Source organism: Cygnus atratus, chromosome 5 (genome assembly GCF_013377495.2).
Source record: "Cygnus atratus isolate AKBS03 ecotype Queensland, Australia chromosome 5, CAtr_DNAZoo_HiC_assembly, whole genome shotgun sequence".
NCBI classification, from domain to species: Eukaryota; Metazoa; Chordata; class Aves; order Anseriformes; family Anatidae; genus Cygnus; species Cygnus atratus.
Window position 1 is genome coordinate 61,581,739 of NC_066366.1, and position 14,268 is coordinate 61,596,006.

Below are 14,268 nucleotides of genomic sequence, written 5' to 3' on the forward strand. Positions count from 1 at the left end.
AACTCCAGTTCCTCTGCACCTCCTTCCTCCAGCTTTGACTGCTGCAGACAGGTCTGCAGAAGTCACACCTTGGTGCCCAGACCTCCTTCACCCTCCCCAGGCAGCGATGAGACCCTCTCACTATGCGGCTTCTTGCGTAGATGCCCATCAAGCAGCATCTGCTCTGGAGAATGTAGTTCTGCTCCAAATCTGCAGAGATGGCACTCTCCTCAATGCCGCGATGCAACAGAAGAAACAGTATTGAGGCTGGAAAGTTCACATGCTAGGCTTGATGCTGTGACATCTATGTAGGAAAAAATACTAGAATGTCGTATCTAAGCTCCTGTCAGTAGGTATAGGAAGGGACATTTTTCTTAGAAAAAGAAGTCAAATTTTTTAATCCAGTGAAAAACTCTGGTGAGGTTACTCCGTTATAATGCAACTTCAGGAGAGGGTAACAAGGGTCTAAAACCAAACAGAATGCAAGAGCATGCCCTGCAAATATTTTCGGCAAAGCACTTTCCCAATCAATGATATTTCTTGTATATTAACTTGTCTAATCACTCTATGGTACGATTTAAAAGTGTGATTTATCAGCTGCTAAATGATCATGGGGATTAGCGTCTCTCTGAAGTTGAGTATTTCAATGAGATTTCACACTTAACTGCTTAACATTTCAGCAGAATACCACGAAGTAAAAAGAACTGGACCAGAGACAGGCTGACTAGCACTCGTCTTTCCCAGACTACGATACGGTCATCTACAAAAGGACCTTGTCCTTCCTTTAAGCCGTGAAACTGCCATGAATTTTCCTACCCTCATGCAGATGGGTCACACCACCAGCTAGCAGCACACTGCACTCAAGGCTCTGGGTGACAAGTGAAGCCAGTTTCTGTGGAAGCGAACAACAGACACTGCATCCTTTGCTACAGCAAAGGTTTCTCAACACTGATCTGCTTGGGCATGAACTTCGAGTCAAACAGTTTGGGAAAAGCTTTTACCTTCATCTTCATCTGCTGGGATTCTTGGTAGCTAACATGTATTTTACTCTGAAACGTGCCGTGCTCCTTTTCCAGCGTGTTGATGCGTTCTCTCATTTTTGCTGTAAGCAAGCCGTTCCTCTCCTTTTCTGCAACCAGCTCCTTGGGTGGGAAATCGAAGGAAAAGGTTAAGTAGTCACCTACTGCTCCCTTCTAGAGTCCAACAGACATTTTATGTTTACTAGAAATGTATCAAGTATACATCAAACCACAGTCAGCATCATTTACTCCGAAATTACAGCATTACCCCGACCAAGCTTTCAGTACCTGCATGAGAATTTCAGGTCAGCATAATTTCACATTAAAAGAGGTTTGCCAATTTAAACAGCAGTCTTCTGTTGTCTTATATCTAGTGAGTTTGGCCAGTTTATACACACAGAGTCCTAATAATTAAAGCCAGAGATACTGCACAGAGCAGACCTTAGATTTTCCTCCCAAGTACAGCAAAATGGAACAAGTCAGATAAGCTGCGGTGAAACTACAAAGCATTTCAGAGCACAATTGCTTTGTAGCAGGTTGAAAGGCAGCGTTGGAAACAGTTTTGCCAGAGGAGATGGGCTATTAGCACCCAGCAACAGCCAAACAGAAGTCCTGAATCCCACCAGCGTGACGCCACATTACAGCTTTCAAATGAAAACGCACATTTCTATGTGGATTAATCATTTATTAGCCAGGAATTCAACCTGGACACCTGAGAAGCTCATAGAGCTGCTGCTCTGCAATCTAAGAGCACTTGCTGTAGTAAGCAAAAACACTAAGTGCAGCTTTCAGCAAGCTCCAACCACTGAATGAGGTATTTGCAGCACCTAAGCTTCAGGTGCCTCCAGCTGCACAGCTCCACGAAGCGCCAGAGGTTTCTCCAGAGGAGATTCAAAGCGCCTGCATTAGGAGTCAGCCTCTCTTCTCACAGCACATGGAGCCTTGATGCATCTTTTAAGTGCTTTAAATTGTTAGCCTGAATACCTCCCATCTCTTCAGAGTAATTACAGCTTTTTCCGTATTTTAATTTAAATAAAAGCTTTTTTTTTTTTTTTTTTTCGAGCCAACTAACTAGCTTCAGGAAGCTGTTTCTCCCAGACTGAAGTAAGTGAGATGAGTTCCCAAGCTCGTGTTCACAGAGGCATTTAGGAACTTAAGTCACACCAAAAGTTTCGAGTCGCTTCTGAAAATACACCTTAAACAGCTTGACACAGAGCTTTCTCAAATGTTAGTATCGTCGTACTTGCACCCAGTAAGATGCAACAAGAGGAAAGGCACCCGGGCATTTTCTAGCTTCCTTCTCCACCAATTTCCACCATCCGTCTACAGTCCTCAGAAATCCACGCACCCTGCCAAGGCAGTGCCAGAGATGCTGGCAAGATTAGCTTTCACCCATCTTGTGTTTTCCCAAAAACCGCAGAAGTCAGGCTCCTCTTGCTCTCATTCATCCTCTCCAGTTATCGTTTGCATCAACACCCCTCAGGGACACCTCTGCACCTGCCCCTCAAAGTCCCTCCATGGCTTTTGAGTGCCTTCAGAGGAACACGTTGAATAGAAAATAAGAGCTTTGTGTCACTTGAGCTGAGCTTTGTCCCTTGTTTACCCTCACGATGTAGCACTGCAGCAGCTTTGCTTTTACCTGCTTCCTCCCAGCTTCGAGGAATGCTCATTTATTTCTCCTTCTCCCTTTCCTCCCACAGCCCAAATTGCAAAAGCTAACAACGTTCCCTACTTGTCTGCAGGTCCTGCCTTGCCTTCACAAGCACCACTTCGCAGATTTCCTCCCCCCGCCTTCCTTCATCAGCTTCTCCCACACCCAGGCTCCTTCTCACACTCCCTCTGCTTCTCAGCCAGCCAGCTTTCCGTGCTTCGCTTCTGTCCCACAACCTTCCCGGTTCTAATGCCAGCCTACTTTCAGGTTACCCAAAACATAAGGATCTTTCCCCCAACAAGTCCGATTTACTACAGCGTCTGCACAACTCTCCTCTCATTCTACAGTAACTACTTCCCTTTGAAGTCTTCATAACAAAAATAATCAAGTTGCATGAACTGGTCTTGACAGTGGTGCATCTGTAAATAAGTCTAAAATTAGCAGAGCTGCAACTCTGCTAAGCAGAATCTAAACTTCCTGCAGCTTCCTTCATGAAGAAACTGATGATTATTGTGCCTAGAAATACACAAGCATGCAAATACTAGAATACGGACCAAATTAAAAGCTGCACTGCAAAGAGGTGGTTTGTATTTGTGTCCACAAAACCGTGTTATACTCACGAAGGAAGTGTTTGCTTTTAGTAATCTTTTGAGAAGAAAAATAATCTCAGCTTAAGAGTGAACTATCTGGATAAACTACTGGAAGACAACCCTGCACAAATACATTAACAGCATCATAAAAATAGACAGTCTTGGTAAGCTTTCCCAACATCAGAGGTTTTACCTTTTAATTTAGACTAAGCTCAGCAAGCCAGCATCTGCCTGCTGCTCGTTCTCCAAGCCCCTGCTACTACCCCATCGCTCTGTACGCAAGAACCTCTTCACATTTACCTGGGTGAGCTGCTTGCACTGTTCCTTCGCGACGGCTGCCTCCTCCTTCACCACAGCGAGCATTTTCTCTTTGTCTTGCAGCTGATGTATCGCTGCAGCCGACTCTGCCTTGCTAGCCTGCAGCAGAAGCACACACAAACGGTCGTACATGCCAGGAGTACCTGCGCAGCACCCCAGCAGGCAGCAGAACAAGCCCGAGAGGAAGAAACACCCTCTCCTGCCCCCAAACAGTTCATCTGCACGGCATACATGGCACGGGCACCCAACCCTGCTGCTAATGGATCCTGCAGCACCGATTTCCTTAGACCAGGAAATGCATTTTCCAAGGCACTGAAACCAATTAAGAGGATAAATGGGCTCTTAAGGTGCTTCCGCGTTGGAAGACAGCCGCTTTGGTGGCACTGGGGAAAACAAAGAAGAGCCATTAAGAGAAATACAGGAAAACAACACCGAGATGCTGAATCATTCAATAATTGAGCTTGGAAAGGACTTTCAAGATCACCCAGTCCAACCCGCACTCAAAGCGGGTATAATCCAACCTGGATTAGGACTACAAACAATCTCCTGAAGCCTCACTACAAAGGGAAGAGGGAATGTTGATCTGCTCTCTCCTTCCTCTTAGCAGGAGAGCCTCCAGTTGACGTGATCACATCTCTGCTGGGGAGAACTGCAGCGAGTTTAGAGATGCTGCAGGAAACCGAAGCAGGGGAACGATCCCTGCAGCCCTGCACTTTTGTTCTCTGCCCTGAAAGTGAACTGATTGCCATGGGGGCAAACCCAAGTGTTTGCACTCAGACTCCACTCAAAGTCTGGTCATGGAAGAAGCAGAGAGGAGCCTCAGTCCCACAAACCCACCCTGAATTTACTTGGAAGCTCTCCTTTAATGGCACTGTTTCTGCTATGTACTTGTGGTGGAAGGGAAAGGTTAAATAAATACTGAGAAAATTATTTTATCCAAGCTTCGTTCATGAACCAGTCAAGTGTTTTCTTCGGTATACAGGGAAAACTCTGAACTTAGCCTTCTTTCCGTAAAGTCTGAGGGGTCAGGCAATAACCTAGATAGGAGGTACCTGAAACCCTGCAAAAGCCTTCTGCACTGCATACATACACAAAACACACTGACAGTGTCTTGCATGAGCTACAGAGAAGAAAATATTCGTTTCCACCTACAGAAATTAACGTTTATTGGTTTTATACAAAACAAGGAACCCATTTGGGTCATAAACGTTTAGCTTTAACACCAAACCTTTCTTTAAAGGGAACAAAAACAGCAAGCAAGCTGTCTGCTGTTCCAAATAAAACAGGCGATTCCACTACAAATGGATTTTCAGACAAGCAATGAAACAGGGGCCTGGAGAAATTGTGAAGCATCCATCCCTGAAGGTTTCCAGACCCAGCTGGGCAAACCCCTGAAGAACTTGATAGAAATACAGTGTAGATCTTGTTTTGAACAGGAGGTTGGACAGATTACATGACCTCCCAAAGTCCCTTCCAACCTGAGTTATCGTGTGATATGCTACTGCATTGCCTTAATTGAACTGAGACATCCAGTTCTGCATTTCCCTCCTGGTACCACATCTGCAGAAGAACAGAAGTGCAAGACCAAGTGTGACAAACTGCGTGTTACGAGCACGAAGTGACAATAGAGGAACGTGTTATGGAAGTGAGGAGTAGATACATGCAAGGTATCGGCGGTCACCGTTCTCTTCTGTCTTGATACAGAGATTATAAAAAACAAAAAATAAAGAACCACCAAGCCCTGCAACAGATTGCCCAGAGAAGTTGTTCAATCCCAGTCCTTGAGGGGTTTAAGGCCAGACTGGATAAAGCCCTGAGCAGCCCAGGCTGACCTTGGGGATGGCCCTGCTTTGAGCAGAAGGCTGCAGACCTAGTGAGGTCCCTTCTAATCTGAAGCATCCTAAGGTCCTGTGAAAAATATCCAGAGTGGTCAGAGTACTAGAATACAAAAGCTTACAAGATGAAGTCCTACAAAACACACAACTAGCTGGTAGAACGCACAGCCACACATTGTTTTTTCCCTTAATTTCTACTATTGTTTATCCTGTTCATGCATTTGTGAAAGACTTGTAAAGTCACCAGATAGCGTAGGGCTGCTGTTGCTGCTCACTCTAGTGTGTTGACGTTGGAGAAGGCTATCTACCCTATACTTCATGGCTGTGCCTACCCTTCAGGAGCAGTTAGAAGCCACCACCCTGGCTAGGCAGACCATGGGATGGCAGCACGCAGCTATCCGACAACTGCTTTCCACCTGCAAAGCAAGGTCAGACCAAATGGAAAAAAGCCCTCCAAAAACGTAATGCAGAAATGACAACAAAACATCAGTACAGCTAATTTCACAGCATCTCCCCAGTTTCTGGGCATTTCACAGCTTTCTCTCCCCCGCGCCCGTGGACATTCACCTTTTGTAAGGCATCATGAATCGCACCGGACTTTTCCTTCAACACCTCTACTACACAACGGGCCTCGTCTTCAGTGAAGATCATGTTCTTCATGGCCATTACGAAGTCTTTAAATTTTACTTCAGCATTTTCTGCAACACAGAAGGGAGGCTATATTTACTTTGGACTCGGTACAGAATTATTTATTTTGCCTTGAAACAGCATGTGATGGGGTATCATTACGCATTATATTTAATTTCAGTCTGAAATGCCAAGAAGCAAAAGGTCACGAGCATTCAGCAAAAACAACATCTCCGATTTAAATCTGATAACAATCTGCCAGCTGACAGTTTTGGGAAAAGAATCCCACCGCTTTGTTTGTACAGTTGGTAACATTTATAGTGCCACTACCAAGAAGATAAAGCATAACACAGATTTTGGGGGGAAAAAAATAGCATGAATGTGAGAACTTGTAGAGTTCTTCCCAGCGTATTATGACAGTAATTCAAACTGAGCTCCCAATTTAGAGGGCAGCCTGGCTCCAAAAGCAATATGCAGACGACAGCGTAATGAATTTAAGAAGCGGCACATTTGTGATTACAATGCATGGAAACCAGAAAAATATTCCATCAGTCTAAGTTTGGAAACGAACTTCTGCAGCAGCAGACAAATCAGTAAGATCCATCCTAATCGCTGATTCCGTAAGAGTTTCAAAAGACACAAGCAGGCAAGCGTATTTCAAATCAATTATGCTCTTCCAGAAACAAAATCATTTTTCGTTAACAAGCAGGATGCACACACAAGTCATTAGGTGGCCCCCTAACTTAAAGAAATGGAAGTACAAGACTGAGGCACGCAATATCTGTCAAATATTCACCACCGCATGAAAATCTCTCAAGGGATTGGCGAGGAAAAAAAGCAACAGAAAAAGCTTACAAATAGTTCTTGGTTCAGAGAACAACCCACAGAGCATGGAGAAGGGTCCAGCTTTCTCACCACAGGTACTACTAAATGTGCCACTGACACCAAGCCACAAGGCAAACCCAAACCTCTCCAGAGATTAAAATATGAATGAAAAATGGGAAGCAAAATGCTGGTGATACCAAGCCCCTAAGAGAAATTATTGAGCATAAACTATTGAATAACAGTCTAGGGAGGTGGGGGGAGGCCCTGAGGAATTCTAGCACATCCTCCCCTAGTCGTAAATCCAACTCAGCCTTGGCCACAGACTTCAGATCACGTCATTGCTGCATTGACACCAGTGACACTGTTGCCAGGAATATGCCAAAACCCTGAGAGCAGAGCCTGGTTTGCCGGGAGCCTGCTTGGCTTGGACCAGGCTGAGCCCTGCGCTCCCCGAACACAGCAGGAGCCTTGCCCTTGCACCCAAGAAGCTTACAGTTCGAATACGGGAAGATTTCTATATCGGGAGGGCAAATCCCAGCTGACACAGACGAATTAGAAGCTCACACAGAAGGTTACAGCTTGCGAAGGAAATGAGAAGGGACGGGTGCACACGAGAGGCTCTGATGCCCCACAGCGATTAATACACAGCCGTTGAGCTGGAAGAACAAGAGAAGCCTCAGGCAAGTGGGAATCCAACACGGGTACCACAGAGAGCTGCCAGGAAGTTTTTGAGTGAGCATTTTAGAATTTAAGTCTAAAAACAGAGAGTGCAGTGAATCACCAAGCAGACAGTGTGAAGAGCCAGCCCTCTGAACAGACCTGAACAGAGGAATCACTGCTCAGTCACTTGTCTGTCTCTGCCTGCCTACAAGTTGAAGGATCTCACCCCATAGCTCAGGAGGCCTGGCATCCTTTGAGCAGGTCAGTGACCTATTTTGAGGTCTCAGGTTGGGACACGGTGCTCAGGAGTCACATCAGGCCTCCTCAGGAGAGCAGGAAGGAAGCTTCCCGCTCCCAACTAACTCCAACTGCATTAAAAGGAAAATTCAGCATCTTGATGGACGCCACCAGACTCAAACACTCCAGGGGAAATTTCCATCAGGTAACCCCGTGCTGCACACATACTTGTTAGCTGGCTCGCCCAAGGCAGCTTTAGAACAGCACTGGAGCATGCAGGCTGCACTCCCAGGCACAAGCAGACTCCAACAGCCCATGCTTGGGATTCCAGCACTGTTACCGATACCTAACCTAGCCACTGTACAGCTAGGGAACAGGAAACAAAATGCTGGCAAGTACTAGGCCCCTAAGAGAAATCATTGAACATAAATTAGAGAAGAATAGTCCAGGGAGATGGGGGGAAAGCACTGAGAAATTCTAGCACACCCTCTCATGCATCTGTGTGGTCTGTGATCACCAGTTTGCTCACTGTTCGGACACAAAAGCCTACAGTCAGCACTAAAAGGATTCAGATGAAGCAAAGCCCTTTCAGCAGTGCCAAAAACAGGGCATAAGTGAGCACAGACAAGAACAGTGTCCTGCAGCCACAAATGTTCTCCTCAAATCCTTTCTTCCTAGCAAATAAGAAAAGATTCCCCTCCCCAAATGCACAGCATACTCTCACTGCTCACAGTTTGATGCCCAAAGCAGACTGCGTTATCATTTTCTTACCTTTATCGGTTTCATTCTTCATTTTCTTGCCACTGCTCTTCTGGATCCCCTCATTCATGTTTTGTTTCACTGCTTCAACCACTTCTCTCTTTTCTACAGTGCCAGCATCGGAATTATCCATCAAAGGAATATACGTGGTTGCTTGAATAAGAGGTTCATCCACCAAAACTGTAACCAAAAGTCCACAGGGTTGGTTAAAGCTGTTTAATAATTAACTTCAATATACAGAAAAGGTGCATAACACATTAGTGAGATGGATTACAGCATCTCTAATCTCAGTAGTTAGTTATATTAATAACCTTCAAAGCTTAACTCATTAAAGCTCTCCAGGTAAATTCGTTAAATAAAGGTCTCTAATGCATAAGAATTTAATAGCTCCAATTAAACTTATATTTTCAAAGCTGCCTTTCAGCATTTTAAGAAGTAGCAGAGAAGAACCTTTACATTTTGATTTCAATTGCACTTTTTCATTGAAGTTGCATACAGCATCGGTGAGACCGGTTTACTTCGGGCTGTGTATGAAATGCACGCAGCATCTCTGAAACACGAGTACAGTAAGTCTCTTGTTCCTGTTCTGTTAGAAGCTAGTACCTTACCGCCAGCATTTTCACCCAGGTTACATCACCAGCAACCCAAACCACTTCGGCAGAACATGTGGTAGGGGCAGCAATCAAGTTATTTCACATGCAGACTCAGCTGCACTCAATAAAGACCTCTCATCTGTCAGAGCAGGCTTCAGGCACCATTAATATTCAGAGAGACAGCCAGAGGTGCTGGCCGACCTCAGCCTCCATTCACACAGCACTGAATCAACGTGGTGAGAAACAGCCTCTGCCCACGGAACTGCTCGGTCTGCGCTGCTGAGGTAAAAGCAGGGGTGGGGAGAGGAAGAACGACAGAGCAGGGACAACAGAAGCAGCCAGTGACAGAGGTGGATTTGGGGGTTTGCCCAGCACATGCTGCCTGAAGCATGTGAGATGCTCTGCACAGAGCCACGACGCAGCAGGGAAGCTCCTGACCCACCCAGCCCAGCTGAAATCTGATGGAGAACAGATGCCATGCAGTGGGCTGGAGAGCGGAGGGAAATGGGTGGGATACAAGATTGCAGGCATCAGTGCAACACAAATGCGTCTTCCTGGCTGCCAGAGAGCCAGTTGGAAAATGCTTCCACATTCTGCCTGCCCTTAAGGAGGAAGACAGGCCAGATGGACCTTCCTTCCACGTAACCTGCCAGAGCCTCTCATCTTATGCAGCAAGCAAACACCTGCACGTACATGGCAAGCGCTGAAGTGAAGAGAGGTTTCCTCGAGCAGAAATACCCCAAATCCAATCCAGTTAGCATCCGCATTTTTTATTTTACTTCCTCTCCTCATCTTCTCCTCGTTTCATTCCCTTCCTCTCAAAAAGCCTAACATCTGTGAGACGCTCAGTGATGCGGTCTGACCTGACCGAAACATAAAGGAAGCACAGCGACCGACACCATCTACTCCAGGAGCAGTCCACCAGCTTCTTCGTCGCTGTCCCAGCGAGGAAGAGTTTTGAGAAGCTAACAAGGTGGCCTCACAGGACTCCGTGGTCACGCTCTTCCCAAATGCCACAAACACAACAGCACTCATTGTAAAAAACTGAAACACAGAGGCAGACTGAGCCAAGAGACGAGAACCAGCGTCTTGGCAGGGAGCGAGGGATGACGAACAGTAAAGGCCTTGACAGCGAAGATGAGCAGTTTATGTTGGAGCAACAGCTAGCTAACAAAAGGACAATAAGAGAGGAAAAAGCAATTGGCTAAAAAAAAAAAACTGCAGTCTTGTTTGGGGCAGATGACTGCAGCCGTTAGAGACGTGCCTTGCTCCGAGCCTGGTCAGCTTATACTCTATGTCAAGACAACTCCTCAATTCGAGTGCAGATGCTTGGATGCAAAAAGCTCAGAAAGGTGAGCGGTTCACAGAGGCATCCCATGTTCAGTGGTACTCCGTCATAAAATAAAAAACAGCCTATCAGGATTTTTCCTACCTGTAATTCCCGCTTTTTCAAATTAAAAAAGTTATCCTACAGGTTTCTTTCCCAAAAGGAAGGTGAAAGAAAGAAAAAGGTTGAATTATCAGGCATGCCTGAACTAATAAGAAACCCCTGGTATTCTCACCATTATCAACTTTCTGCTTCTTTGCAGAGACTTTCTTCTTTCCTGATACATTTTCTTGCTTTATCTCCTGGTGGAGCAGGACGGGGTCTTGCTTTTTGGCAGGAGATGCAACAGAATCAGTCTTAGTATCTTGATCATCTGTAATAGACAATTGAGACAATGAAGAGCATACAGAAGAGCATGTTCTCACTTTTAAATCAGTGACTCTAATCACCGAGATCTACTCCCAGAAAAAAAAGAAATCACGTATTTGAGATGAGAACATGAAGTTATACACACGGACAAACACACTTTTCCCAGAACAGATGAGACCCCAAAGCAGGAGAAAAAATTAGCAGAGTGAAGGGCCACAGCACCTACTGTTTCGACAAACAGGACTTATATCTGCAAGCAGAACACAGGCGATTAAAGTATCCTTTTAACAAATCCAATGCAGGTTTTACTGCAACAGAGCATATAGCATGTGTTACCCATGTCAGGTTCTCGTTTGCAGGATGTATTCCCCCGCCCCCATCCCCACCATGAACCCCCTCATGCCTTTTACACACACACACCCAATAGCTACTGGGACCGTGAGAAGCAGAAAATAAGTGTTTCACATTAGGGAACTGTTCTTTGTAAAAGTTGTTTCTAGAGATGGGTGGGTTTTTTTGTTGTTTTTGTTGGTTTTAATCTTTTGGGACAGCTTGTGCTATGTGATATGCTTGTCAGAGCTGACACACCACACAGGGTTACGGTGTTAGCTCATGCAAGCAAGGATAAAAGTTAGTTGCGGCTGCCCTCAGAACAGCGTTTGCAGACCACATTTTCATCATGCCACAGAGATTTTCAGAGAGCACCCACGAATAAGATTTGATACTGTTTTTGCTGGTAGTGGGCAGGTCTTCCTTCTCCCTTTTTCAGGAAAAAAAAAATCACATCAAGCAGCAGTGTCATTCTTTTTCCTCACTCCCTATAGCAAACCTGTTACACTACTCGTTATATTATCTGCATATACTTTCACTTATTTCTGAAATTGAATTTTTAAGCTTCCACGAATGGACATCCACATACGTGCAAACAGCTCTACCTACGGTTTTCAGTCTGGTCTAGGTTGGATGCTTCAGCTGCAATGACTAGATCAGTATGCTTTTAGTTTCTGTTCCACTCCATTATAAAGGTGTAACGGGCGGGAAGCAACTTCACGTGCTTCTTACTTTCAGCCACCAAACACCTTCTGGTACAACAGGCCTGCACTTAAGCAGTGATTTATTTTGCACGCTCTGCTATGGGGGTTCCCTAGACGTCCTTCCCTATTAGGGCAAGTGCTCTTAGGGCTCTACTTTTTCATGGCTTGACATCAGAGTGCACACAGCAAGCACTTAATGACTTCTTTCAGGTAATCAAAATTTTGACAGCTTGAGAGCAAAGGAGCCAAGCCGTAGAGCAAAGCAGAGGCACAGGCTACTCCGTTTCCCTCAATGATCTCTAATAGAAGACTAATAGAAGAAAGCAAGGATGGGAGGAGGAAAACCAGAGCATTGCCACCAGATGGAAAACAAGGGGGGGGAAAAAAGCAATAGCTCATAAAAAGGAAAAGGTTAGAAGTGAGCTTTGCCCCACAGAGATCAGGCAGGACAGTTCTGAGAGAGACACTCTGTGGCCTCGCAAGAAGCAGAGCACAGTTTTGGCGTTCTGTGCAAGAAGCATATGCAACGTAAGGTACCCATGCCATTTTTCTGCTTCTTCTGCCCAGGCTTCTTCTTAGATGCTGCTGATTCAGATGGTGGAGTGGGCTGTTTTGTAACAGGGACTGGTTCTACTTTCTTGCCTGAAGACTTGGATCCTTCCGACTCCTTAGTTACGTGATCATCTTGAGTTGCCTTCTGCTTCTTCTCCTTCTTCTTCCGTTCTCTGACGCCGCTAGATGCTTCAGTCATGCTCAAGGGAACAGGAACGACGTGCTCTTCATCCGTACCCAGGGCATCAGAGAGCTTGAAGTCCCGAGGGGTACTTTCAGAGTCAGATTCGTGGATGTTCCCATTCTGAGCTTCTTTCTTCTTGTTCTTCTTCTTCTCCGTTTTCTTCTTATCGCTCTTGGCAGGTGGAAACTTTAGGTCCCTTTTCTGTTTTGCAAGAACTTCATCGTATAATGTTTCTTTCATGAAAAGCCAGAAGAAGAGGAAGATAACCGTAATAACCACAGAAGGAATGAGGATGATGAAGTAGGTAGACTCGTAAAACTCCATTGTGCTTCTTCTTAGCTATACTTATAAAAAATCTATAGGGGAAAGAAAAAGAAACAAGAATTAGTTTTTTGACCAGGTTTTCATACCTTTTTCCCCTGCCAATAATATTGATAAAAAGCTCTGACATTGCTCTAGAGAAGCTTTAAAATTGCTTTTAATAAAGTTACCAAACTAATATCAAGCACGGAACAACTTTGAAGTCTTTCACCATTTGCTTCAAAGCTGCTAACCTGTATAGAAAGGAACTGTAGCTGCAAGGCTGATCCTGGATGAGAGCAGTTCTCTTTCCTTACTTTTACTCATCTTCCTCATTCTCCCTTCTGAAGTGAAATTCAGTAAGTGAAAGCTTTTGACATCAGAAATGAGAGACAACAGTTTCAGAGGCTGTGAAATAAGGACCCACACGTATAGAGCAATCCTTTTTCTAACCTTTTTTTCCCCCCCATAAATCCAACATTATGATTTCAGTTTTTTATCTTGTCAAGTGGGAGTTAAATTTCAACTTTTGCTCCCAGTTTTATGAAACTCTCAGAAGCAGAGCAAGGAGAAGGGAGAAAGGCCTAAATGTTAGTCAACCATAAAGAATCAGGGTTTTTTTTTTCAGAACTGCTTTTTGATGTCTAAAACAGCTTTAAACTCATGAAAATTCCATACGTTTATAGGAAAACAGGAAGATCTGTTACTTATTTTGTGCATGTAACAGCACAGGTCAGAGCATTAAATGAATAAAACAAAAAGCAGGAACCACAGAGTTTAAAAGAAAGTCAGAATTAAGGCTTATTTAAAAAAAAACACTAGTTTTGGGGCCAAGATAAGACTGATTTCCCTACTTCACAACTCTGATCACTATGAACAGACCTGGATTTTTGCAGGAAGAATTCAAATCCAGACTGTTCCAAGGAAAAAAAAGGCATCGATCCTTGAAAAACGCAATCAAAACTCCAATTAAGCGCACACAATCGCTGATTCACCAACTCAGTTTGAAAACTGCCACGGAAAACACACACTTCAACCACATTTTCCTCTACTCAAAGAAGAGGACACTTCAACTCAAGTGTCCCTTGGGAAACCCATTCCCTTGGGAACGAAAGGCAAGGGATGTAACCCAAGTTGCATCTCCCGTAACGATCTTTGTCACCTTCCCTGTAGCCAGCACCCAACCGCAGCATCCCCAACTCTTCCCAAATGTGCCAAATCAGCTTCCCTTCTGTGCTTCTCAACCAGCCTGGTGACAAGAGCTTCACACAGCAGGATGACCCCAAAAAGGGCAGGGGGAACTGCCCCACACTTCTAAGTTATGTTCGTTGAAAGGTTTGGGTTGGAAGGGATCTTAAAGACCACCCAGTTCCAAGCCCCTGCCATGGGCAGGGACACCTTCCACTAGC

At 44.9% G+C, this 14,268-nt stretch overlaps 1 protein-coding gene across 17 annotated transcripts in view; it reads right to left on the minus strand.

Annotated features, from left to right (window-relative positions):
• The window catches only part of KTN1 (kinectin 1), a 74,520-nt gene that overhangs the window by 41,050 nt on the left and 19,202 nt on the right, over window positions 1-14,268 (minus strand). For 10 of the 17 annotated variants that reach the window (XM_035551125.2, XM_035551137.2, XM_035551135.2 and 7 more), the window contains 6 exons: window positions 12,361-12,915; window positions 10,656-10,793; window positions 8,513-8,680; window positions 5,960-6,090; window positions 3,540-3,656; window positions 981-1,121 (listed from right to left, as the gene is read on the minus strand). In XM_035551125.2, the coding sequence (XP_035407018.1) occupies window positions 981-1,121; window positions 3,540-3,656; window positions 5,960-6,090; window positions 8,513-8,680; window positions 10,656-10,793; window positions 12,361-12,883 (1,218 nt within the window). In that variant the 5' untranslated portion in view covers window positions 12,884-12,915. Of the gene's footprint in view, window positions 1-980; window positions 1,122-3,539; window positions 3,657-5,959; window positions 6,091-8,512; window positions 8,681-10,655; window positions 10,794-12,360; window positions 12,916-13,113; window positions 13,204-14,268 lie in introns of those variants that run through there. The other 7 variants (XM_050710754.1, XM_050710753.1, XM_050710750.1 and 4 more) reach the window with 3 other exon arrangements.